Source organism: Pseudophryne corroboree, chromosome 4 (genome assembly GCF_028390025.1).
Source record: "Pseudophryne corroboree isolate aPseCor3 chromosome 4, aPseCor3.hap2, whole genome shotgun sequence".
NCBI lineage: Eukaryota > Metazoa > Chordata > Amphibia > Anura > Myobatrachidae > Pseudophryne > Pseudophryne corroboree.
In genome coordinates, this window is record NC_086447.1 from 32,947,592 (window position 1) to 32,975,448 (window position 27,857).

The 27,857-nt window shown below is 50.8% G+C and overlaps 1 protein-coding gene and 1 pseudogene across 4 annotated transcripts in view; one reads left to right on the forward strand and one right to left on the reverse strand.

The window, feature by feature from the left end:
• The first annotated feature begins 7,815 nt into the window (after positions 1–7,815).
• On the forward strand, positions 7,816–7,934 carry LOC134913687 (5S ribosomal RNA; annotated as a pseudogene).
• A 1,026-nt stretch (positions 7,935–8,960) lies between these two features.
• The window catches only part of ASXL2 (ASXL transcriptional regulator 2), a 114,198-nt gene continuing 95,301 nt past the window's right edge, over positions 8,961–27,857 (reverse strand). For 3 of the 4 annotated variants that reach the window (XM_063914963.1, XM_063914962.1, XM_063914965.1), the window contains 6 exons: positions 22,671–22,814; positions 20,619–20,782; positions 16,135–16,231; positions 15,817–15,922; positions 14,074–14,752; positions 8,961–13,040 (listed from right to left, as the gene is read on the reverse strand). In XM_063914963.1, coding sequence (XP_063771033.1) covers positions 10,773–13,040; positions 14,074–14,752; positions 15,817–15,922; positions 16,135–16,231; positions 20,619–20,782; positions 22,671–22,814 — 3,458 coding nt within the window. In that variant the 3' untranslated portion in view covers positions 8,961–10,772. The remainder of the gene's footprint in view (positions 13,041–14,073; positions 14,753–15,816; positions 15,923–16,134; positions 16,232–20,618; positions 20,783–22,670; positions 22,815–27,857) is intronic. The other variant, XR_010175804.1, reaches the window with a different exon arrangement.

Below are 27,857 nucleotides of genomic sequence, written 5' to 3' on the forward strand. Positions count from 1 at the left end.
CCTAAATTTGAATATTCAGTGCCTTTGTTCGGCTACGCCCGTCCATATCCCAAGAGTACTCCAGTGACCCCTAGTGGATGATAAAGAAATAGTGACTCCTAGATCCCTTTCCTCCTCAGTAGTTTCCAGTATAGTGCCATTAATACTATATTTATCCTTTATGTCACCTGAAACAGTGACTCCTAGATCCCTTTCCTCCTCAGTAGTTTCCAGTATAGTGCCATTAATACTGTATTTATCCTTTGTCACCTGAAATAGTGACTCTAGATCCCTTTCCTCCTCAGTAGTTTCCAGTATAGTGCCATTAATACTATATTTATCCTTTATGTCACCTGAAACAGTGACTCCTAGATCCCTTTCCTCCTCAGTAGTCCCCAGTATAATGCCATTAATACTATATTTATCCTTTATGTCACCTGAAACAGTGACTCCTAGATCCCTTTCCTCCTCAGTAGTCCCCAGTATGCCAATACTATATGTATCCTTTATGTCACCTGAGATAGTGACTCCTAGATCCCTTTCCTCCTCAGTAGTTTCCAGTATAGTGCCATTAATACTATATTTATCCTTTATGTCACCTGAGATAGTGACTCCTAGACCCCTTTTCTCCTCAGTAGTTTCCAGTATAGAGCCATTAATACTATATTTATCCTTTATGTCACCTGAGATAGTGACTCCTAGACCCTTTCCTCCTCATTAGTTTCCAGTATAGCGCCATTAATACTATATTTATCCTTTATGTCACCTGAGATAGTGACTCCTAGATCCCTTTCCTCCTCATTAGTTTCCAGTATAGCGCCATTATTACTATATTAATCCTTTATGTCACCTGAAATAGTGACTCCTAGATCCTTCCTCCTCAGTAGTTTCCAGTATAGTGCCATTATTACTATATTAATCCTTTATGTCACCTGAAATAGTGACTCCTAGATCCCTTTCCTCCTCAGTAGTTTCCAGTATAGTGCCATTAATACTATATTTATCCTTTATATCACCTGAAATAGTGACTCCTAGATCCCTTTCCTCCTCAGTAGTTTCCAGTATAGTGCCATTATTACTATATTTAGCCTTTGGATTTTTGAGACCCAAGTGCATGATTTTGCATTTTTTGGCATTAAACTGTAATTGCCACACTCTTGACCATTCCTTTAGTCTACCTAGATCCTCAATCATTTGTTTTACCCCACCTGGTGTGTCTACCCTCTTGCATACCTTTGTGTCATCTGCAAAGGCATATTCTCCCTTTAATGCCATTTGAAATGTCACCAATAAAGATATGAAAAAGCACTGGTAAAAGTACAGATCCCTGGGGAACTACACTGGTAACATTTCCCTCCTGTGAATGCAGTCCATTTACTACAACTGTCTGTTTTCTATCCTGCAACCACAGTCTTATCCATTCAACTACTTTAGGCTCCAATCCCATGCTTTTGAGTTTATTTAGCAGTCTGTGATGTAGGACAGTGTCAAAAACCTTACTGAAGTCTAGGTATCTATAGCTATGGCTCCACCTTTATCTATTACTTTAATCACACAGTCAAAAAAGTCAATAAGGTTCATTTGACATGACACCCCCCCCCCCCCCCTAACCTTCCCCCCAGTGAATCCATTGTGTTTGGGATCCTGTAAATTGCTGGATTTGAGATAATTTACAACTCTTTCTTTTAAGAGTGTCCCCCTCAATTTCCCTACTACTGATGTATGGCTCACTGGTCGGTAGTTGCTTGCCTTTTCCTTGCTTCCACTTTTGTGCAGTGGGACTACATTTGCTCTTTTCCAGTCCTCTGGAATTACTCCTGTAGCTAATGACTGGTTGAACAATTCTGTTAATGGTGCTACCAGCACCTCTTTAAGATCTTTTAGTATCCTTGGATGTATCCCATCTTGCCCCATAGATTTGTCCACTTTCAGCTTTGAGAGTTCTGTTAGGACCTTCTCCTCTGTAAATGTACTCGTTTCTTTTTCCTGAATATCCCTGCAACTTAACTGTGGCCCCTTCCCCTCTCTTTCAGTAGTGAATACTGAGCAAAAATAATTATTATTAAGGTGATCTGCTATTACATTGTCTCCCTCAACAAGACTCCCAGTCTCTGTCTTTAGTTTTCATATTCCGCATTTTGTTTCTCACTTATATACCTAAAAAAAAAGTTTTGCCTCCTTTACCCACCGACTGGGCCATTTTCTCCTCAGCTTGTGCCTTTGCACATCTGATTACCTTCTTAGTCTCCTCCTATCAAGATAAATCTCTGTCTTCATTATTTTGTGTCTGCTTATATTTCCTAAAAGCCATCTTTTCTGCTTTCACAATACTTGCTGCTTCTTTCTCAAACCACACTGGCTTCCTTTTCCTTGTGTTTTTCCGAACACTTTTGAGACAATGACACATACACATCAAAACAACTTCAACTTTTTATTTCATCATTGCTTACAAATACATTCTAAAATAAAGAATATGTAAAGTTAGAAATGTACATATATATATGTACAGGTACACAACACCCCGTCCTTAAAATTTATTATTTATACATACATGATTTTTTTTCTCTCTACAGTATGAAAAAATAGGATTTTTTTTTCTCTGAAAAAGGCTCTCACCATGTCGGACTCTGTACATACCCTATCTTCCGAGTTATAACAGTCCCTTTATTAAAAACTATATCTGGACAAAGAGCTTAAAAACATTCATAGAACACAGAACGGGCGGGCGGCCGTCCTCTTGGCCGAGAGCCCAGATCTGGTCGTGTCCCTTGTAAACTAAGAGCTTATAGTTCTAGGAGCTTCTCCCTGCTAATAATCAGCACATTACCCTGTATATAAACTCTAACTTCTCTTATAGAAATGTAAATATATATTACATCAAATATATTATTATTATACGCTTGATTCAATTTTATATTTTTTTTTGCAGCCAAATACATAGTGCTAATAAAAAGTCGGTGATCACAAGAAACCCCCCCCATTCTCATCACTCATCTGGCTCCGTCATACAGCGGAGCGCAGGTTCTGCAAGCCTCCCACACACCACACCCATGTTCCTGAAGGAGAGTACACGGCTGTGGGTAACTGGTAACCCTGAGTGAGTGCCAGGTCAGCAGCCTGCCTGCGGTATACGTGGATGGCGTCCGCCAGCGTCACTGTGCCTGGAGGTAAGCTTTATTCCCCATACAGAAGAGGGGGACGTACAGAGAACACCAGGACACCTCCACTGGTAAGAGGACATTTCTGGCCTTACAGGATGTTGGTAATACCGGAGACCGTGCGGATGTCAGATACAGGTCTGCGTTGTAGACATATGATGGGAACAGTACAGGAACCGGCCTTTCCAGCCTGCATGCTAGACCCGGTCTGCCTCTCACATACCGGTATACACCCCTCCGAGCACACTGCGGGTATTACTGCAACATGGCGGAACAGGTATTTCCAGGATAGACCTCTGACTTGTGTCACCCGGTACAGATGATCCCCCCACATAACATAAACCGCCTGGACCCGCCCCAAGTGGTTCTAGACTTCGGAGCAGCATGCCACAGGTTCTGGAGGGTCCAGCGTGGTCTGGAGCTGGGATTGTGCTGTAGTGTAAGTCACATGACCAGAAGAATAACGACAGACCCTCAGTCCATTCCTATAGACTCACTCCTGGATACTGCAATATCCAGCCTGGATTTCACTGATTACAGAATACAATTTAAAATTAGATTTCTTTAGAATAATGAAAAAAAAAAAAAAAAGTACAACTCTAAAGTGCACAAAAACGTGAAACGTGACCGGTTTCCCTCTGCCCCCTGTCCATCCCCACAGGACTGCGATTAGGACCAGTGTCCCACTGTGTACCCACCATAGCATCATGCTATTAGCGGGTTACATCGTCAGCTCCACAGAGTGTAAGAATGACAACGCTGATTACATGAGTCTGTTCCCGAATCAGCGAGATCCCGCTCCTCTGCAGAAAGGAGCTACGTCACAATCTACCTAATATCAGTGCACGTGGCCGGATTCAGATGCCTTCACTAATGCATTCGCAAACAGCGATTTATTTCTGCAGCGGATGTGGGAAATGTGCAAATGCAGCAGCCGCCGCCAGGAGATGCACTGAGACGCCCACCGGCCGGCTGGCAAATATCAGCATCTGCGTCACGGGCATTTTAAGAGAGGAGGAGGCTCATGTTCAGCCTCCTCCGTCGGGCGCCCTCCTCTCTGCCCAGAGCGCTGTAGAGTCTGAGCACTGGAGAGCTCAGACGCTACAGCGCATGCGCAGATCTCCGGGAAAATGGCGCGGCGGCCATTTTCCCTGAGATCTCTCTACTGCGCATGTGCAGAACGCCGTGAAAATGCCCGCTGGGCCATTTTCACTGGGTTCTAGCGGCGCTACGGATGCCGGCGCTGGACTTCGGAAGGGTGAGTATTTTACAAATGGGTGCTGTGTGTGCGGTGGGGGCCCCCTCTGGACTCCGGGGCCTGTGTGTACCGCACACACTGCACCCATTATAGAAACGCCAGTGATCTGCGTACACACCCAGCGCTGCTCGCAGATCCTGCCATAATCGCCTCCCTCGGTAACTATGGTCACGCAGAATGGCTGTAAGAACGGAGACGATGACGCCGTGTTTTTTGCGCATGAGATCACAGATGTCGGCTGAGACGCTCCCCGTTACCTCCCCCAAATGGCCCCTGAATGTCAGTCACTTTGCAAATAAAATCTCACAGCGTGCGGCATGGCTAATGTACCTTGGCACATGTGCAGTATGACCATAACGCACGCGCAGTCAGCCGACAATCACTCTACTCTGTAAATATCGCATTGTGTACATCCCTGAATCAGACCCACCATCCTGGGCGGACAGGCCCACTAACTGGCGAGCGGACAGGGCCACTAAGCGGCACAGGGCAACTAACCGGCGGGCGACAGAGCCAATAACCACGGGCAGATGTAATATGTACAGAGCGGTTTGGATTTGGGAGGGGCGTGTCCCAGCTCAGAGCTACGCTGCAGTGGGATAAAGCTGTCCAGCATGCAGGGGCAGATTGGGATGGAAAACCAGCCCCGAAAAAATTATGGAAGCAGCCTTAATGGGGGTGTGGTCTGATAAGGGGTGGGGTCTGTTGAGGGGGGCGGGATCCCACCTCGTAGGGCCTGATTGTACACAATTGCAGCTTACGTTGCGCCTTTTGCTGCAGTGGTGTCTGACACCAGGGGCGGATTGGTAAGTGGCCCGACATGGGCAGCACTAGAGGTATAACATAACGTGCAGCCATGGCGGCATCACTGGATGGCAGAGATGCTGCACTGCAGAGATGGAATAACAGAATGACTGGGGACAATGCAGTGTACGTGGCCTGCCTGTCATGTGGGGGGTGGGGCCACATGACAACACACAAAACAGGCCTCACAGACAAGTCAGGAATCTTCCCGGTGAGCCCTATGGTCAATCTGCCTCTGTAAGCATATGTGGGCTCCATGCAAAAGCAGTCAGTAACTATGCACCTGAGTAACCTCATGCTGCACTGCAGGGGACAGATGTAACATGTGCAGAGAGGGTTAGGTTTGGGAGGGCCGTGTCCTAGCTCACACCTACATTGCAGTGTAAGAAAAAAGCTGTGCAGCAGGTGTGGGCTACATGCAAAAAAAAATAATAATTGTGTTTTAACCAGAGACAACCACTAATCTATGGTTATACAGTAGGACCCACTAATACGGCAGTTTAGGCAAATGCAGCTAAAGACATTCCCGGCTCAGAGTTTGCCCATCGCTGACTTAGCATTTACAGTAAGAGGCTGCTGACCCCTCTCTGATCGCCGCTACACGTAGATGCCGGCCCCAGAGAGAGCGTCAGGCTGGAGAATAACGCAGAGAGAACGGGACATGCACCCACCATAATAAGCACAGACATCTGATAACCGCAGAATTCGTAATACATGTAGAGAGGCAGACTGTACTTTCATGTGTTTGAGATACTGCCCGGGACATATACTACATGGTGACTTACTGGCAGATTTCCTTATCTCCGGCACAAACTGACCTTTAACCTGATCTCAGGTCACTGAACCACTGAAATCGCCTCTAGTTCGGTGATACACAAGAAAAGAAATCTATGACCAATGAAATGGATGGGTCCATATGATTCAAAGGGAAAACATCAATCTAGTTTTTTCATTACTATCCCATTTGTACACCCTGATGGCGGTGACTGTGCATCCCACGTGTCTCCCTGTATTGTGTGTACACGTTCCCGGTACATCACAGAAGTGCCCCGCGTCTCCCTGTAGTGTGTGCACATGTCGAACAAAGGTTTTTCGATCCCGCACCAATCTGAGCAAATAATCTTATTAATAATAACTATAGACCAGTATTACGTAACATATTGGGAGATCACTCCCTAATTGTACCAAGCTGGTGGTACGCCCTGAATCAGTAAGATAACGAAGAACAGCGTTAGAGAAAATTAGACTCTTGTATGGGCGCACTCTTGTTAAACTCGATAGTAGAAGAGATATATTAAAAGAGTAAAAGTAACTTTGATTTATTTTCCACATAATATGAGCTTTGTATCCCACGATCAGAAAAACAGACAACAATAAAATTGTTCAAAAAAATATGGGATGTTCTGGCTTATTCTATAAAAAATATGGAATGTTCTGGTTTGTTCTATATCAGAAATAGATTGGTAGAAGAATGTAGACACCGGCAGTACTACATCCGTGTCCTACCACACCAGTACAAGCAATGCTTGTGTTAATGAGATCTTAATTGATTAACAGACTCGATCGTTCACCCAGCAACGCGGCGGAAGTTGAGATGTTCACTTCTGCCGGAGGCGCCCCGCGAACCTATGAATATGACGGGACTAGTCACCTGGCAACACGGTGGAAGTGAGTAATATCACTTCTGCCGGTAACAGTATACGGAGCTATAACACGTCAGCTCCCAGGACTACACTGATTGGTTGATAACCCTAGTACAGGACGTGAACAAGCCCGGTTACACGGGGAAACGAGTCTTCCTTGTTTACTTGATGGACCTTCTCTCTTCACCATATTGACCTGCAAAACTCTCAGCCTGACCAGAGACCTGAGCGGCAACCGGTATAATCTAAGTCACTTTATAATTTATAGTTACTACTGAAGTATTATGTATCTACAGCTTTGGGAAAAACACAGATGAGCTACTATTGCTGTCTTGTAGTAACAATGCATTCCTGTCTTATGGGGTCCCTTATGTATTATTTCTGCATTATAGGTTATGAACACACACACACACACACACACACACACACACACACCTTATGCTTTATGCTGAATGTACCACCTGCATAGCTATCACTGCTGAACCTATGTATATACACTCAATTTTTGAGCATATTCAATTTCTTGCTTGGCATCAACAGGTATTGATGCAGTGTACAATCGATTACCGTCTTCCTCATCAATAAGTGTACACATAGGATCCTTGCACAGGATCTGATATAGATCAATTGCTACAACTAATCCAATCTATACTCCACTGTGAATACGTCAGTGGCTCTGACCGGACCTAGACATACGAGAACTCTACTCCTCTCTACCACTTAGCTATTTTGATATTGACTATATATCTATTCATGAATAGAGAGTGATACTGCCATATCACACTAATATGCTGACTTTTTTTTGGTCCTCACTCTAATACGTGGATCCTCATCCGCGATTCTGAGGAAATCCTCAGTCTAACACGGACAGCAGATACACATCTGCAAACTATATTCCTGCTGACCTTCTTTCTTGAGATCTCATACTTCTAGGTGCACTCTCATTAGTGCGTCAGAAACATATACCACTTTTTTCTACTACCATACCTCACCGCACGTGCCCAATCTCGTCTGATCTTGGAAGCTAAACGGTGGTGGGCTGGGTCAGTACCTGGAAGGGTGACCCCCAGGGAATACCAAGTGTAGTAGGATGGTATAAAATGTTTACTCTGACACAACATTAACAGCAGGATCACCAATATCCTTCCTTCCTACTGAATTTTTAGTCCTATAATATGGACACTTTGATAAACAACGATTGATCAACTGAGTGAGGAGTACAATCAATGTAGGGATTCTCGGATGTGGACACCTTATTTGATAAGGACTGTAAACCTGGTACACAAGGTTTGATCACCACTATAAATTACAAGGTCAATTAAGATCTCATTAACACAAGCATTGCTTGTACTGGTGTGGTAGGACACGGATGTAGTACTGCCTGTGTCTACATTCTTCTACCAATCTATTACTGATATAGAACAAACCAGAAAATTCCATATTTTTTTTTTATAGAATAAACCAGAACATTCCATATTTTTTTTAACAATTTTATTGTGGTCTGTTTGTCTGATCGTGGGATACAAAACTTATATTAAAAGATTAAAACGTAACTTTGATTTATTTTCCACATAATATATCTCTTCTACTATCGAGTTTAACAAGAGTGCGCCCACACAAGAGTCTTCTTTTCTCTAACCCTGTTCTTGTGTGCACATGTTCCGGAACGTCACAGGAGTGCCCCGCGTCTCCCTGTATTGTGTGCACATGTTCCGGAACGTCACAGGAGTGCCCCGCGTCTTCCTGTCTTGTGTGCACATGTTCCGGAACGTCACAGGAGTGCCCCGCGTCTCCCTGTATTGTGCGCACATGTTCCGGAACGTCACAGGAGTGCCCCGCATACAGCGACAGTAAAAGGCCAATTAATGAAGTGCTTATTTTTCTTATATTGCGGTCATGCTGAATATTAACAGCTCACACTGACATTACACTAATGCAGTTAATTAATGCACTAATCATATGTTTTTAAAAACTTCCCGGGGAAATCTTGTTTTTGTTTTTTAAAGATGTAAAATACTGGAATAAGAAATAAATCACTACTAATGAATGCTCTTTTTGGGTGGGTCAATATCCAGCACAGGGACAGAAGGAAGAAATCCACCCTTGGAGCAGACCCCCCCCCCCCCCCCCCCCTTCCCCTGCAGATCACATCTCATGATGTACAGCCATTCTATCACACCGGTGAGGATTAGGGTATAGGGGCACCTCATCAGCTGGCAGCAGCGAGAGCAGGGGTGCGTGTGATAACGTACATTGTGCAGCAGGGCTCTGGTTGCTGGACCAGACGGCACCATCTGTAACATGGTTATTGCATGCTACGCGGCTCATCGGAACGACGCTGACATGGTGGAGGGGAGGGTGTGACATCATAATGATGCATCTAATTGCCCTGCACGCGGATCTGAGCTTCGCCACTAACCCCGGGCACACGAGCCAGTGGTAGAGGGAGGTACAGATAGAGTAAGGTGGGGAAAGGTTACCTAGACGTACAGTCTGCGCAGTGCTGATGGACAGAGAGACCACTGGGCTCAGAGTAGGAAATAAGTATCTGACAGGCCAGTAATAAGTGACATTATGACACAGTACATGGGGTGTGGTGGAGATGGGCAAACAGATACAACCTACAGACGTAAAACTCCCATAACCATTCTAAGGTGACACTTATACAGAAGCCAAACAGGTCAGTATGGCGCCCTCACTGGGCAGAGGAAGGTACTGCAAGGCTCTAACACGTTGTACAGGACTATGGCTTTTCATCAACCTGACTGAGCTCGGGGAGCAAGAAAATAAGAAATCACAGTGCTGGCCAGAATCCAATCTTTATATATACATATCATTATGTAATGTTCTCCCTGTGCCCAGAGAGGAAACCACTAAGTGCTCTCTTATTATATATTACACTCACGGGAGCGGTAATAGGACCAAGAAGATTCTAAATAGGATTCAGCTTCACTCATTCATACAGAATAAGCTCCAGGAGTAATAAGTCTACACCAGAGACGTGAGGTGGGATAAATGGCCGGGGAGGCACTGGCTAGTACCCAAGGGTCCATGAGGGTATCATACACAGGTACAGCTATATTATATATATATATATATATATATATATATATATATATATATCTATCTATATATCTATATCTATATCTATATATATCTATATCTATCACAATCACTCACCAGCACGTTGCCCTGCAACTTAGCCGTCTTGAACATCAGCGTCTCCTTCATGTTGGCTGCTCCTGGTTGAGTGCTGGGGAACTTCCTGGATCAGTCACATGACACTGCATCAAGCCACGCCCCCTCAGTGAGGCAGATCAGATAGCTCCTCCCCTTGTGCGGTTTTGCAGTATTATTGGCCAGTGGGCCCACCCCCAGATAGTGGTTGGATGGCACTGCCCCCACACACTGTGCTGCCCCCTCCCCCCCCATTATATACACTGGTGGTCAGCCTGGTTGCAGCACAAATACGCTATGCCAGTACCTACCTGTATATGATACGGGGCACACATCTGGTGCAAACATTAGGTAGTTTAGAATTATTGCTTAAACGGAGGATCCCGTATCTTCTATAGTGCATGAACGGAGAAAGGTGAGTGGGAAAGAGAAGGGGAGGAGAGCTGGGTAATATTGCTTTCTTGTGTCTCAGTCTTTGGAAATCTGGTAAGGAAATTAACATTTCTTTTAAAAAAAAACAAAAAAACCTTTCAATGCTATTTACATAATTAAGTGCAAACGTTTGTCATGATCACTTTTAGGGCTACCGAGAACCCTACAACGTACCCGCCAAGATCATAAGAGTTCCAGTGGGAGTAGGTCAGCCCCACAATGGGGCCTGACTACAACCCTGATCATCCTGCAATAGGGAAAGCTGGCCAGTTCTGGGAGCTTGGGGAGAAAGCCATATTGCCGAACGGACACGTGATGGCGTCACCGCACCACCAGGCAGGAGACGCACAGTTTGGAGGGGCCGATGCAATCGTCATGGCAGAACGCCCCACAGCCCTTACACATGATCATGGCTTTCAACCGACAGTAGCATTTGGAAGGGCCCAATTCTATATCAGTGTCCTCTGTGTAAGTCTGGACAGAAATGGGCTGCTCGTGGCCACCAGAGCTTACATTCTGGCTGGAAGGGATGGTTGTCACCGTCACAGAGAAGGACACCACATTGTCAGCATTGGATGAGCTAAAACTCACACCTGTGGGAAGGGAGGACCTGTGCAGCCCGTCTGGTGTGGTGGAGATGTTGATGGTGCCGCCATAACTGGATCCAATGAGACCAGCCGTATTTCCACAAGTCCTGGGCGCCTGCAGCAGCTCCGGGTGTTGGAGCTGGGATGCTGCAGATGGTGCATGCCTTCCAAAAATGTCAGAGGCATCGTGTTTCAACCTTACCCCCAGTACGTTGGCCATCTTAGCTTGGGCAGCGTGAAACAAGTCTCTGGCTATGGTGGACTCATTATATAGGCTACCCTTGGTAACAATCTGAACGGTCTCCTTCATGTTAAATGTTGGGGGAAGTTTGGCTTTTGCAGTCTCTTCGGGTACTTGGTTGTTAGAGAGAGATTCAGATTTAGGAGACAAGGAGATTTCGGAGCGAGTGTTGGCTTTAGCGACTGGGGAGCCACATTCCTCTGTGCTCTCCTCAGACTCAGTGTCCTCCTCACCGCTCTCCGTAACAGACTCTGATTCATCACCTGCGTTGACTAGTTGGTCAGGATCATCTAAGAACACATTGGTCTCTGTGCTCCCAGACTGAGCTCGCCTGAAGGCCTCCGGAACCCTTCCATATGTGGAGATGTTGAGTAGATAATGGCCAGACATGGCCGGCTTTGAGGTTCGCCTCCAAACAAAACCGAGCATGAACCTATGAGAGAGAGTCTCTGTTGGTGGAGTGCACTCAGCCGCTTTGAATGCAGATGCCTTCGGTGGAGTCATGGAATTCTCCTGCCACACCTTTCTGATCAGAGACTGCAGAACGTGCTCCTGGTTTATGCTGGGCACCTCCGGTACTTGCATTTGATTGTTACTGGTGCTTGCCAAGTCTTTCCCTGAAAACAGCTGCCAGATCCTTTGGCTTGATGGAAGTTGCCGATTGTGGCAAAAGAATCTCTCTAGTTGTTGAGCGGCCAATTGCGATGGTCTTTCCAGCTCTTCCCTACTGTAAGAGTCCAGCCCCTGAGGAACAGGCACCGTGCTAACATTGGATGGTCTCTCTGGCGGGAAGGGCACAGTCTTCAATTCCATTTTAGTTAGGGACCTGGGTAAAATTTGCTCTAACGGGACTTTCTGTCCTTGCAGCAGCCGGGTAACCAGCGGGTTATTTGCAGGAATGCTGGAGCTGGACTTAGTCACCTGCTCGCTAGGAGTCCTCAACTGCAGAGGCTTAACCACGGGGTCTGGTGCACAGCCAGACTGCAACTTACTCATCCCTTGTGTTGCATTATCGACCTTCACAAAATAAGCTTCTGCTTGTTGCTTGCCCAGTGGCATGCCCGGGTCTGAAGAACCTAGTGTGGTAGGTATTGGTGGACATTGGTCACCAGCTTGTGCTCCCTTTGTGCTCTGCGTGGATGAGATATCTGTGCTTTGGGGAAATAATTCTCTATCAATATGGAGGGAACTTTCACAGTGGGCCATTGCTTTTGCAGGCCCGGAGGGCTTTGTAGGAACATCTGGTGCTGGGGCTGGCAGGTAGACCTTTGTACTGATGAAAGAGCAGTCTCTATCTGGGGCTTGGAGGAGGTGTCTCGTGGGTCCAGTCATAGTCTCGGTTGATGCGAGTTGCTTGCTGAGTTTCTGCAGTAGCTGTGTTCTTCCTGCACTGTGAGCCGGTGCCTGCACTGTGCTCTTGGCCTCTGCTTGAATCTGGCTGCATGAAGTATAGGGTGAAGTTCCCCTTTCACCTCTCCCTCTTCCAGTACTTCCCAGGCTAAGGAATCTGTTTCTGCTCTGGTCTGGATGAACTCTGGGGCCACCCGCAGAGTATGCTCCTCCCCCGGGGCCAGGGCCGGGGATGGAGCCACCATGGGCAGCGATGGCTGCCGCTCTTTGTGCTCTGGCCAACTGAGCTTTGGCTTTGATGTCTGCCAGTGTACGGGCTCCAGTTCTGCCAGGACTGGTACCGGTGGTGGGAAAGATGGGCCTGTGAGAGACCTGGCTGCTAAGAAATGGCTTGGGGGAGATCCTCGGAATCTAAACCAGGGGAAAAAACAAAATCAAGTATTAACGTCTTCACTGGATGAACATGAGACACCAGTAAGATGCACACAGCTCCTGATGTCTTATACACAACTTCATAATTCTGGTGCCCCCCTCCCCCAATCTACAGCTTGTAATGAACGGTCCATCTCATCAACTACAATTTCAAGTTACTACAATTATTTCTGGAATCTTGGAAGTGGGCCAATTCATTGTCCACCCAACCCACAGAGTGACTTACCCCAGAGCAGTCGCCATCAGCATATTTATGGCTATGGCCAATAATGACTAGAATGGGTGAGTTATTATACGGCAATGGAACACATACAATATACTGCTGTTATCACGCCCCCATGTTGCCAGCTATATCAGCGCCTTAAGATCCCATGGACATACGATAAGATGAAAGACTAAAACCTCCAGTTAATCGGAATGTCAGGGGCTTGCTAAAATTATTCTAGAACGTCTACTATTTTTTAATGCATTAATATCAAAATAACAAAATCAATGTATACATTAGATGTGGTGTGATTTATGGTTGTGCAGCCGATAAAAGCGCCACACCTGGCAATTGCCACAAGACGATTGGGTGTGTACAAGTTACTTATCTTGAGAAGCCGCATCTACAGAAACTTCGGCCAGGTGATATCTTTTAGCAGCCCACTTTCCGCAGGGAATTGTGCCCCCTGCTGGCACCATACTCATGGGCATTACAGTAATCACATTGTATAAATTGTAGAAAGATTTGCGGCTGATTTAGATTTAGCCACTTGTGGTTGATTGACTTCATCCTGCCACCTTGTGGTTATGGTGGGGATACTCAACCTGTACCAATATTTAAGTGATAGAGGTAATGCAAGAACACTGATTTGCAATGGTCATGTACTTAGGTCCTGTAAACCTCCCAGTAGCCATATGTAAATGAAGTGAGCGCATCTGGAGATATCTATGCTCGGATATAATCTTGGTCTGTAATCTTTATGCTGAATTACTGTAACAATAAGCAGAAATGCCACCTAAAGGTTACCTGGGCTGGAGATAGCTTCTGCTCTTGTGCCTGCTGTGCCGGTTCGGAGAGAGTCCTAGATAAGGCACGAAACGACTGCTGGGGCTGGCTATCTTCCATCAAACGTGGACTCTTCTCAGTACCAGCCAGAAAGTCTTCACCAACGTCCAAACGCCTCTTGGCCCTGCTACTGATGGCAGCATCCACCTTTTCTGGTGACTCGGCCTCACTTGAGTCATGGTGAAGGTCGTCCTTGCTGGAAAGTGCTCTGTGCAACTGGATGAGGGACGGGCTCTTTGGTGTGCTTGGGGTCAAACAAATACGACTCTTCTCATCCACATCCTTGGATTCACAAGTTGGGGGTGTATCGGTCTTTGCTTCTATCTTGACCTCAGCGGGACCATCTGCTTTTGCTTCTTCAGCCATCTCAGTGCAGTCAGTAGAAGACATCTTATCAGTGATGTCTTCATCAGGCATTTCTGGTTGTGGTATGGCTTCTGTAGTCTCTGGTAGTTCAGGTGGAACAACCTTGTCATCTTCAGCCTTCACAGAGAGGGGGTCATCCACAGGGGTACAGGCTGGGGACCTGCTGCTCACTTTCTCAGGCTCCGGCGTAGTGTGTACTTTTGGTGGGGAGATTGGGGCTTGGCTGTCATCTTCTGCTGTCAGATCATTGAAGTCCTCGACGCTCAGCCCAGAACTATAATAGAAGAAGACAAAGAACATTGAGATATGGGGGAAAGGGATCAAAGCTCAGAGAAGTATCGGGAGTGAACATCAGAATCCTCATTTTACATTAGGCAGATATCCATCAGGAATATGCAATACTGCACCTTGGCAAAACCATACAGCGCTGCGAGACGGTGGTTTTTAAAATGTGCAGACAAATTTAGAGTTTGGTAGGGAGCGTGTCCTAGCTGAACTCTAAATCAATATAAGTAGGATATTAACAATGCATGGTGCATGTTATTCATACTGAACATGAGTGAGCTGCACCACACGTTTCACACTTACTCTGCTACTTTACACCAATTTTTTTGCGACAAAAACAATACGAAGCCATTACGTAGTTTACGGTTAGTGAATTAGTACACTACTATTAATATACTACTATTAGTATACTACTAGTGAACTAAGGGGGTTATTCAGACTCTTAGCAGCTCTGCTAAAAACGCAAAACTGCTACTAAAAAAAAATTCTCATGCTGTGGACTGCCCAGCGATGCGATCGCAATGAAATTGCATCAGACATCGGGAAATAGAGGTAGACCCCTGTAAATGCAGCCAGGCTACGTAAACCGGTGCACTGCCGCCATGTTTCCCGTTGCAGGCAGCGTCATCCGGCCGTCCTGAAAATGGCCATAACACGCCTGCGTTTCTTGCACAACTCCCCCCCCCCCTCAATGCCGCATCGTCACCCCCGACCGCCCACTGCCCGTCCGGGACGTTATCGCATAGGGAAAGCCTGCGCATGCGCAGGCGGCTGAAACATGGCCATCTTTGCGATTTCAGCAAAAGAGCACCTAGGTCTGAATAGCCCCCTAAGACACAAACCTCAGGAAAAAGTAAGTAATGTAGATAAGACGACAGAGGTTACGCACTTTTTCCTGAATATAAAATTCTTTAACAGTATACTAAGTAGCAGACCGTGTACTATGTACTGGGCATTAGTATATCAGCGGTAACGCACACACCACATGTAGATTGCCCCACACTGTGCGGCAGGACAATGGCGGCGCGGCCAGGTAGCAAGCCTTGTACTTACTTCTCCCCGTAATAACCCTCATAGAACTGTTCCTTCCACGCTTCCACCCGCTTCTCCTTCTCAATCTCCTGGCGGATACGTAGCTGCATTTCTGGCGTGAATTCACCTGTGGCAGACATTACCCCATTTACTACACGGACGCATCACGTCAGCGCTCACAGGCACCATGCAGGAACATGGAAAGAGCATGGGCCATAGGTAATATTCAGGTACACTATCGCCAATAAAGGAACGCTGCACAAGATAGGTGACGCTATCACAGTGATACAGTATATGCAGAGGATACAGCTAGAGAATGAACCCCATATGTCAGCTCACCTTCCGCCAGCCGCTCCTTCCAGCTCTGGGACGCCGAGGTAAAGAACTCATTATTTAGGGCCGAGCTGCTCAGTTTCAGGAATCCATCCGGCCCGGCCTGTGAGAAAGCAGAGCTGTCATAACACCCCGTCCCGGCCTCAGGGGACACTTCCCCGCTCTTCTGGGAACTATAGGAACTTATACTGTAACAATGGTGCACCAATTCCCCAGGCTAGGCCCCGTCCCATCTCACAGCCACAGGTAACCAGTGTCCCAGTGACGGGATCTGTAGCACCATACGTGGTAAATACCTTCATTACTTTATACCCACTTCATGCAAATGATTGTCACAGTTACTTTCCCTGACTCCTGCTTACATGTATGTCTGATACATATCTCCATTCCCAAACCTCCAGTCTCCAAAACCTCTCCCTTACTGTTCATACTTAGGGGTCTATTTACTAAGCCTTGGACGGCCTATACCATGGCAGTATAGGTGCTCATTGGCTGGCAGTCTCCATCCAGTGCTTAGTAAACAGACCTCCTTACTCACTATTACCCTGCCTGATGAGATACTCTGGAAAAACAGAACGCTGGCAATCAGAACAACTATAATAGACTCTGCAATTTAACATGGAGCAAAATTGAGGTTCTTGACAATTTTTGGCCCAAAAATATATGCCCACCTATCACAGCCAGGTGACGTTATCAGGTGGGTACCTAACATTCCTATGGTTTAAGTGCAGAGCGCAGGACCGCCCCTGGGCCAGCACCACCCAACCCAACCACCCCAAGGCATCACGCTAGCGAGAAGTAGCAGTTTAAGTGTTACAAGGTGTTACAGTAATAATAAGTAGGGGCTCAGTATTAAAAGTGATACATAGGTGACAAGCAATAATTAGGGGGTTAAAATGTATTACAGTAGTAAAAAACCATTTAGGTACTAAACAGTGTTAAAGGGCAGTACAGTGACCGCTCAGCACACATTTCCCCAATGCCCCCCCCCCCCCCCCCCCCCCCGCTCATCACACATCTCCCATCCCTCTCTACCCCCCCCCCCCCCATTCCCAGCTGGGAAATGAGCGATGTGCTAGATAGGCCAGTCTAGTACCGGGGCCGTGCATTGCTATTGCTGTGGGGGGTACACAGAGAGAGAGATCTGTGCTTAACGTCTAAGCAATCTAGTCAGTTTGATTAAAATGGATCTCTCCCTTGTGTACCCCCCTTTAGGTTAAGTGTTACAATATCGATGCCCTGAAGCAGCCCGACCACACATACCCATCATACTCACACCTACCCTACCACCACCTGGGGAGAAGGAAGCAGAGGAAGGAGATGGGGTGGAGAAGGACAATGGCAGGGGTGAGGAGAGGGTAGGACAATAGAGTGGTGGGAGGAGGGAGAAGGATTGAGGAGGTGGTGGTGGTAGGGGGGGGGAGGTGGTGGAGGAGGGAGCAGGAGAGTAGGGGGGAGAATATTAGGTGGCACAAAGCAGGGTAGGATAGCATGGAGGATAGCGAGGGAGGGGGGCTGAAGGAAAGAATGGGGGAGGGAGTAGGACAAAAGCATGGCGGGGGGGCGGGAGAAGGAGGTGAGGTAAAAGGATAGCAGGGGGTGGAGAGAGGGAGGGATGGAGAAGGATAGCAGGGGGTGGAGGGAGGGAGGGAGAAGTATAGCAGGGGGTGGAGGGAGGGAGGGAGAAGTATAGCAGGGGGTGGAGGGAGGGAGGGAGAAGTATAGCAGGGGGTGGAGGGAGGGAGGGAGAAGGATAGCAGGGGGTGGAGGGAGGGAGAAAGATAGCAGGGGGTGGAGGGAGGGAGAAGGATAGCAGGGGGTGGAGGGAGGGAGGGAGAAGGATAGCAGGGGGTGGAGGGAGGGAGGGAGAAGGATAGCAGGGGGTGGAGGGAGGGAGAAGGATAGCAGGGGGTGGAGGGAGGGAGAAGGATAGCAGGGGGTGGAGGGAGGGAGAAGGATAGCAGGGGGTGGAGGGAGGGAGAAGGATAGCAGGGGGTGGAGGGAGGGAGAAGGATAGCAGGGGGTGGAGGGAGGGAGAAGGATAGCAGGGGGTGGAGGGAGGGAGAAGGATAGCAGGGGGTGGAGGGAGGGAGAAGGATAGCAGGGGGTGGAGGGAGGGAGAAGGATAGCAGGGGGTGGAGGGAGGGAGAAGGATAGCAGGGGGTGGAGGGAGGGAGAAGGATAGCAGGGGGTGGAGGGAGGGAGAAGGATAGCAGGGGGTGGAGGGAGGGAGAAGGATAGCAGGGGGTGGAGGGAGGGAGAAGGATAGCAGGGGGTGGAGGGAGGGAGAAGGATAGCAGGGGGTGGAGGGAGAAAGATAGCAGGGGGTGGAGGGAGAAGGATAGCAGGGGGTGGAGGGAGAGAGAAGGATAGCAGGGGGTGGAGGATAGCACGGGGTGGAGGGAGAAGGAAAGCAGGGGGTGGAGGTAGGGAGGGAGAAGGATAGCAGGGGGTGGAGGGAGGGAGAAGGATAGCAGGGGGTGGAGGGAGGGAGAAGGATAGCAGGGGGTGGAGGGAGAAAGATAGCAGGGGGTGGAGGGAGAAGGATAGCAGGGGGTGGAGGGAGAGAGAAGGATAGCAGGGGGTGGAGGATAGCACGGGGTGGAGGGAGAAGGAAAGCAGGGGGGGTATCAGGTAGCACATAGGTGGGAAGGATGGCATGGAGGACAGGAGGGGGAGGTGGATAGTAGACAGAAGAGGAGGGGGACCGATAGACGGCAGAGAAGACAGGAAGGGAGAAGGATAGCAGGGGGTGGAGGGAGGGAGAAGGATAGCAGGGGGTGGAGGGAGGGAGAAGGATAGCAGGGGGTGGAGGGGGGGAGAAGGATAGCAGGGGGTGGAGGGAGGGAGAAGGATAGCAGGGGGTGGAGGGAGGTAGGGAGAAAGATAGCAGGGGGTGGAGGGAGGTAGGGAGAAAGATAGCAGGGGGTGGAGGGAGGTAGGGAGAAGGATAGCAGGGGTTGGAGGGAGGGAGAAGGATAGCAGGGGGTGGAGGATAGCAGGGGGTGGAGGATAGCAGAGGGTGGAGGAAGGAAAGCAGGGGGGGTATCAGGTAGCACATAGGTGGGAAGGATGGCATGGAGGACAGGAGGGGGAGGTGGATAGTAGACAGAAGAGGAGGGGACCGATAGATGGCAGAGAAGACAGGAAGGGAGAAGGATAGCAGGGGGTGGAGGGAGGGAGAAGGATAGCAGGGGGTGGAGGGAGGGAGAAGGATAGCAGGGGGTGGAGGGAGGGAGGGAGAAGGATAGCAGGGGGTGGAGGGAGGTAGGGAGAAAGATAGCAGGGGGTGGAGGGAGGGAGAAGGATAGCAGGGGGTGGAGGATAGCAGAGGGTGGAGGAAGGAAAGCAGGGGGGGTATCAGGTAGCACATAGGTGGGAAGGATGGCATGGAGGACAGGAGGGGGAGGTGGATAGTAGACAGAAGAGGAGGGGACAGATAGACAACAGAGAAGACAGGAAGGGAGAAGGATAGCAGGGGGTGGAGGAAGGGGAGAAGGATAGCAGGGGGTGGAGGAAGGGAGAAGGATAGCAGGGGGTGGAGGGAGGGAGAAGGATAGCAGGGGGTGGAGGGAGGGAGAAGGATAGCAGGGGGTGGAGGGAGGGAGAAGGATAGCAGGGGGTGGAGGAGGGGACAGATAGGGGGTGGAGGGAGGGAGGGAGGGAGGGAGAAGGATAGCAGGGGGTGGAGGGAGAAGGAAAGCAGGGGGTGGAGGGAGAGAGAAGGATAGCAGGGGATGGAGGGAGGGAGAAGGATAGCAGGGGGTGGAGGGAGGGGGGTGGAGGATAGCAGGGGGTGGAGGGAGGGGGGTGGAGGATAGCAGGGGGTGGAGGGAGGGAGGGGGGTGGAGGATAGCAGGGGGTGGAGGGAGGGAGGGGGGTGGAGGATAGCAGGGGGTGGAGGGAGGGAGGGAGAGAGAGAGAAGGATAGCAGGGGGTGGAGGGAGAAGGAAAGCAGGGGGTGGAGGGAGAGAGAAGGATAGCAGGGGATGGAGGGAGGGAGAAGGATAGCAGGGGGTGGAGGGAGGGGGGTGGAGGATAGCAGGGGGTGGAGGGAGGGAGGGAGAGAGAAGGATAGCAGGGGGTGGAGGGAGGGAGGGAGAGAGAAGGATAGCAGGGGGTGGAGGGAGGGAGAAGGATAGCAGGGGGTGGAGGGAGAAGGAAAGCAGGGGGGGTATCAGGTAGCACATAGGTGGGAAGGATGGCATGGAGGACAGGAGGGGGAGGTGGATAGTAGACAGAAGAGGAGGGGACAGATAGATGGTAGAGAAGACAGGAAGGGAGAAGGCAGGAGTGGGGAAAAAAATATAAAGCTTTTATTACCCATTTTTCCCTCAAACCCAATAACGAGATTAATCCCGGGAACCCCTGAAATCCGGGACTAGGAAATTATTTCAGGACTCCTACTGTAGTTCCAGTATACCCACATATTGTTCTTCCTCCATGTGTCATTATTTATAAGCTGCAAACAGCAGGAGGCAGTAGCTCACCGGCTGGTCCACTTCCGGCAGCAGTCGCAGGAGTCTTTGCTGGCAGTCCGCCGGGAGCAGCGAGAACGTGTGTTTATTTATCAGCGCCCGCAGGTTTGTGTTCACCAGGATCGACTCTGGCGTCTCAACATCAATCTCCGCACATTTCGTTCTTTTTAAGTGTCCTATAAATGAAGAGGGGAAGCCACATGTTAGACCCTGGAGATACACCGTGCACACACTGCCGGCTAATAGGGAACACACGCCCCTCTCCGCCAGTCTCACGGGTCACAAATGTTATGGTGGTCAGTCATTTCCAACAAAACACATTTTACAAAGTCCCTTTATGTTGCTGTAACTAGTTGTATGCGAGGTGATTATTCTACAACATCTGTACGTCTGCGCCAGGTATCTGTAATGTGCTGCCGTTCTATTAAGGTAATCAGGCTACTTCTATTATTTACTTATTTTAATGCTGAATTTGTAGGGTGAGGGCATTTGGGGTAACTTACACACTATACAGGCTGAATCAGTAGGGTGACCGCCAGTCAGTCTGACAACCACTAAAAGGTCTTGGCGCCAGGGCACAGGTGGTAGAAATATGAAGCACACTTATAAACCAATAAGAGAATAGTATAAAATATTTTAAAGCGCAACCGATATGAAGAGTGACAAAACACAAGGTGAGTGACAGGTTGGCGTAACGCCAGCCAGGGGCACAGGCAGGTAAGGGGGTGGTGTGTTCAGCTGTGTGATACACCTGTAACACCTCTGGTCCAATAAGCTGAAAGTGCAGACTTCCCATGGTAAACTGTGCAGCAACGTCTGGGGTAATATGTTTCCAACGCGGGCGTGACCACCGGATCCACTCTAAGGATAATGATGGAGGACGGCAGCCCTAGTGGTGTTGCTGGAACCCAGGCCGTCTACGGCACAACTAGTGTATCCTGGAACCAGAGTCATCTGCTGACTGACCCGCTCGGTAGGATAGACGGTGGAGTTAGTGTCTGGTACTGAACAGCTGCGTGCAGCGGGATGGAGTACCTGACGCATTTCGTCCTCAGCCAGTGTGAGGGCTTGTTACTAGTGTGTATGCGGATACATAGCACAGGAAGCGTGCACAGGATGGTAGCTGTGCTACAGGAGGACAACACTCACCTGAAGTGCCAGACCCTTCTGAACTTACAGCTGCATTCTCACCATGACCTCTTACTTCTGCTGCTGTTTATGTTTTCATGTACAAACCACACCTACCCCATAGGCTTCATCACCTAACCACAGGGAGCGAGCCCACCATCTCCCACTATCCTCCACCTAGCTGACAGACTCTCCCTCCTCTTCTCTACACTCTCACCACCTTACCCATTACCAGAGCATCCCCTAACCACAGGGAGCGAGCCCACCATCTCCCACTATCCTCCACCTAGCTGACAGACTCTCCCTCCTCTTCTCTACACTCTCACCACCTTACCCATCACCAGAGCATCCCCTAACTACAGGGAGCGAGCCCACCATCTCCCACTATCCTCCACCTAGCTGACCTCCTCCCTCCTCTTCTCTACACTCTCACCACCTTACCCATCACCAGAGCATCCCCTAACTACAGGGAGCGAGCCCACCATCTCCCACTATCCTCCACCTAGCTGACCTCCTCCCTCCTCTTCTCTACACTCTCACCACCTTACCCATCACCAGAGCATCCCCTAACTACAGGGAGCGAGCCCACCATCTCCCACTATCCTCCACCTAGCTGACCTCCTCCCTCCTCTTCTCTACACTCTCACCACCTTACCCATTACCAGAGCATCCCCTAACCACAGGGAGCGAGCCCACCATCTCCCACTATCCTCCACCTAGCTGACCTCCTCCCTCCTCTTCTCTACACTCTCACCACCTTACCCATCACCAGAGCATCCCCTAACCACAGGGAGCGAGCCCACCATCTCCCACTATCCTCCACCTAGCTGACCGACCCTCCCTCCTCTTCTCTACACTCTCACCACCTTACCCATCACCAGAGTGCTAAAGGGGTTACGTTCTTACGTGATGCCTGCAATATTATAGGACACTTACTGGCTTGCAGCCTGTCCGACCGCTGCAGATCCTTCTTCCCCAGCCCATGTAAGGGTTCATTCGCTTTCACTGAGTACGTGGAGGTGGGCGCTGTAACTGGTGGGGGGGTCCTGGATGGCACCTCTGTGCGCTTTGCTGTCCATGCTAAAAATCAAAAGACAGAGGAAACCCTTACTTTCCCAGCACTGCGCGGAGCACATCACCACACCTTATACTGTGCAGAGCACATCACCTAGCCTACCGCTAAGCAGAGCACATCACCTAGCCTACCGCTAAGCAGAGCACATTACCTAGCCTACCGCTGAGCAGAGCATCCCACCTCACCTCGCACTGCTGAGCAGAGCATCCCACCTCACCTCGCACTGCTGAGCAGAGCATCCCACCTCACCTCGCACTGCTGAGCAGAGCATCCCACCTCACCTCGCACTGCTGAGCAGAGCATCCCACCTCACCTCGCACTGCTGAGCAGAGCATCCCACCTCACCTCGCACTGCTGAGCAGAGCATCCCACCTCACCTCGCACTGCTGAGCAGAGCATCCCACCTCACCTCGCACTGCTGAGCAGAGCATCCCACCTCACCTCGCACTGCTGAGCAGAGCATCCCACCTCACCTCGCACTGCTGAGCAGAGCATCCCACCTCTCCTCACACTGCTGTGCAGAGCATCCCACCTCTCCTTACACTGCTGAGCAGAGCATCCCACCTCTCCTTACACTAGGCAGAGCATCCCACCTCACCTCGCACTGCTGAGCAGAGCATCCCACCTCTCCTTACACTGCTGTGCAGAGCATCCCACCTCTCCTTACACTGCTGAGCAGAGCATCCCACCTCTCCTTACACTAGGCAGAGCATCCCACCTCACCTCGCACTGCTGAGCAGAGCATCCCACCTCTCCTTACACTGCTGAGCAGAGCATCCCACCTCTCCTTACACTAGGCAGAGCATCCCACCTCTCCTTACACAGCTGAGCAGAGCATCCCACCTCTCCTTACACTAGGCAGAGCATCCCACCTCTCCTTACACTAGGCAGAGCATCCCACCTCTCCTTACACTGCTGAACAGAGCATCCCACCTCTCCTTACACAGCTGAGCAGAGCATCCCACCTCTCCTTACACTGCTGAACAGAGCATCCCACCTCTCCTTACACAGCTGAGCAGAGCATCCCACCTCTCCTTACACTGCTGAACAGAGCATCCCACCTCTCCTTACACTGCTGAGCAGAGCATCCCACCTCTCCTTACACTGCTGAGCAGAGCATCCCACCTCTCCTTACACTGCTGAGCAGAGCATCCCACCTCTCCTTACACTGCTGAGCAGAGCATCCCACCTCTCCTTACACTGCTGAGCAGAGCATCCCACCTCTCCTTACACTGCTGAGCAGAGCATCCCACCTCTCCTCGCACTGCTGAGCAGAGCATCCCACCTCTCCTCGCACTGCTGAGCAGAGCATCCCACCTCTCCTCGCACTGCTGAGCAGAGCATCCCACCTCTCCTCGCACTGCTGAGCAGAGCATCCCACCTCTCCTCGCACTGCTGAGCAGAGCATCCCACCTCTCCTCGCACTGCTGAGCAGAGCATCCCACCTCTCCTCGCACTGCTGAGCAGAGCATCCCACCTCTCCTCGCACTGCTGAGCAGAGCATCCCACCTCTCCTCGCACTGCTGAGCAGAGCATCCCACCTCACCTCGCACTGCTGAGCAGAGCATCCCACCTCGCACTGCTGAGCAGAGCATCCCACCTCGCACTGCTGAGCAGAGCATCCCCACCTCGCACTGCTGAGCAGAGCATCCCACCTCGCACTGCTGAGCAGAGCATCCCACCTCGCACTGCTGAGCAGAGCATCCCACCTCGCACTGCTGAGCAGAGCATCCCACCTCACCTCGCACTGCTGAGCAGAGCATCCCACCTCACCTCGCACTGCTGAGCAGAGCATCCCACCTCACCTCGCACTGCTGAGCAGAGCATCCCACCTCGCACTGCTGAGCAGAGCATCCCACCTCGCACTGCTGAGCAGAGCATCCCACCTCACCTCGCACTGCTGAGCAGAGCATCCCACCTCACCTTACACTAGGCAGAGCATCCCACCTCACCTCGCACTGCTGAGCAGTGGGCAGAGCATCCCACCGCTCCTCGCACTGCTGAGCAGAGCATCCCACCTCTCCTTACACTAGGCAGAGCATCCCACCTCTACTTACACTAGGCAGAGCATCCCACCTCTCCTTACACTGCTGAACAGAGCATCCCACCTCTCCTTACACTGCTGAGCAGAGCATCCCACCTCTCCTTACACTGCTGAGCAGAGCATCCCACCTCTCCTTACACTAGGCAGAGCATCCCACCTCTCCTCGCACTGCTGAGCAGAGCATCCCACCTCACCTCGCACTGCTGAGCAGAGCATCCCACCTCTCCTTACACTGCTGAGCAGAGCATCCCACCTCTCCTTACACTGCTGAGCAGAGCATCCCACCTCTCCTTACACTGCTGAGCAGAGCATCCCACCTCTCCTTACACTGCTGAGCAGAGCATCCCACCTCTCCTTACACTGCTGAGCAGAGCATCCCACCTCTCCTTACACTGCTGAGCAGAGCATCCCACCTCTCCTTACACTAGGCAGAGCATCCCACCTCTCCTTACACTAGGCAGAGCATCCCACCTCTCCTTACACTAGGCAGAGCATCCCACCTCTCCTTACACTAGGCAGAGCATCCCACCTCTCCTTACACTAGGCAGAGCATCCCACCTCTCCTTACACTAGGCAGAGCATCCCACCTCTCCTTACACTGCTGAGCAGAGCATCCCACCTCTCCTTACACTGCTGAGCAGAGCATCCCACCTCTCCTTACACTGCTGAGCAGAGCATCCCACCTCTCCTTACACTGCTGAGCAGAGCATCCCACCTCTCCTTACACTGCTGAGCAGAGCATCCCACCTCTCCTTACACTGCTGAGCAGAGCATCCCACCTCTCCTTACACTAGGCAGAGCATCCCACCTCTCCTTACACTAGGCAGAGCATCCCACCTCTCCTTACACTAGGCAGAGCATCCCACCTCTCCTTACACTAGGCAGAGCATCCCACCTCTCCTTACACTGCTGAACAGAGCATCCCACCTCTCCTTACACTGCTGAGCAGAGCATCCCACCTCTCCTTACACTAGGCAGAGCATCCCACCTCTCCTTACACTAGGCAGAGCATCCCACCTCTCCTTACACTGCTGTGCAGAGCATCCCACCTCTCCTTACACTGCTGAGCAGAGCATCCCACCTCTCCTTACACTAGGCAGAGCATCCCACCTCTCCTTACACTGCTGAACAGAGCATCCCACCTCTCCTTACACTGCTGAGCAGAGCATCCCACCTCTCCTTAAAATGCTGAGCAGAGCATCCCACCTCTCCTTACACTGCTGAGCAGAGCATCCCACCTCTCCTTACACTGCTGAGCAGAGCATCCCACCTCTCCTTACACTAGGCAGAGCATCCCACCTCTCCTTACACTAGGCAGAGCATCCCACCTCTCCTTACACTAGGCAGAGCATCCCACCTCTCCTTACACTGCTGAACAGAGCATCCCACCTCTCCTTACACTGCTGAGCAGAGCATCCCACCTCTCCTTACACTGCTGTGCAGAGCATCCCACCTCTCCTTACACTGCTGAGCAGAGCATCCCACCTCGCACTGCTCAGCAGAGCATCCCACCTCGCAGTGCTGAGCAGAGCAGAGCATCCCACCTCGCACTGCTGAGCAGAGCATCCCACCTCACCTCGCACTGCTGAGCAGAGCATCCCACCTCACCTCGCACTGCTGAGCAGAGCATCCCACCTCACCTCGCACTGCTGAGCAGAGCATCCCACCTCACCTCGCACTGCTGAGCAGAGCATCCCACCTCACCTCGCACTGCTGAGCAGAGCATCCCACCTCGCACTGCTGAGCAGAGCATCCCACCTCACCTCGCACTGCTGAGCAGAGCATCCCACCTCACCTCGCACTGCTGAGCAGAGCATCCCACCTCGCACTGCTGAGCAGAGCATCCCACCTCGCACTGCTGAGCAGAGCATCCCACCTCGCCTCGCACTGCTGAGCAGAGCATCCCACCTCGCCTCGCACTGCTGAGCAGAGCATCCCACCTCACCTCGCACTGCTGAGCAGAGCATCCCACCTCACCTCGCACTGCTGAGCAGAGCATCCCACCTCACCTCGCACTGCTGAGCAGAGCATCCCACCTCACCTCGCACTGCTGTGCAGAGCATCCCACCTCTCCTTACACTGCTGAGCAGAGCATCCCACCTCTCCTTACACTAGGCAGAGCATCCCACCTCGCACTGCTGAGCAGAGCATCCCACCTCGCACTGCTGAGCAGAGCATCCCACCTCGCACTGCTGAGCAGAGCATCCCACCTCGCACTGCTGAGCAGAGCATCCCACCTCGCACTGCTGAGCAGAGCATCCCACCTCGCACTGCTGAGCAGAGCATCCCACCTCGCACTGCTGAGCAGAGCATCCCACCTCGCACTGCTGAGCAGAGCATCCAACCTCGCACTGCTGAGCAGAGCATCCAACCTCGCACTGCTGAGCAGAGCATCCAACCTCGCACTGCTGAGCAGAGCATCCCACCTCACCTCGCACTGCTGAGCAGAGCATCCCACCTCACCTCGCACTGCTGAGCAGAGCAGAGCATCCCACCTCACCTCGCACTGCTGAGCAGAGCAGAGCATCCCACCTCACCTCGCACTGCTGAGCAGAGCATCCCACCTCACCTCGCACTGCTGAGCAGAGCATCCCACCTCACCTCGCACTGCTGAGCAGAGCATCCCACCTCACCTCGCACTGCTGAGCAGAGCATCCCACCTCACCTCGCACTGCTGAGCAGAGCATCCCACCTCACCTCGCACTGCTGAGCAGAGCATCCCACCTCACCTTACACTAGGCAGAGCATCCCACCTCACCTCGCACTGCTGAGCAGTGGGCAGAGCATCCCACCGCTCCTCGCACTGCTGAGCAGAGCATCCCACCTCTCCTTACACTAGGCAGAGCATCCCACCTCTCCTTACACTGCTGTGCAGAGCATCCCACCTCTCCTTACACTAGGCAGAGCATCCCACCTCTCCTTACACTAGGCAGAGCATCCCACCTCTCCTTACACTAGGCAGAGCATCCCACCTCTCCTTACACTGCTGAGCAGAGCATCCCAC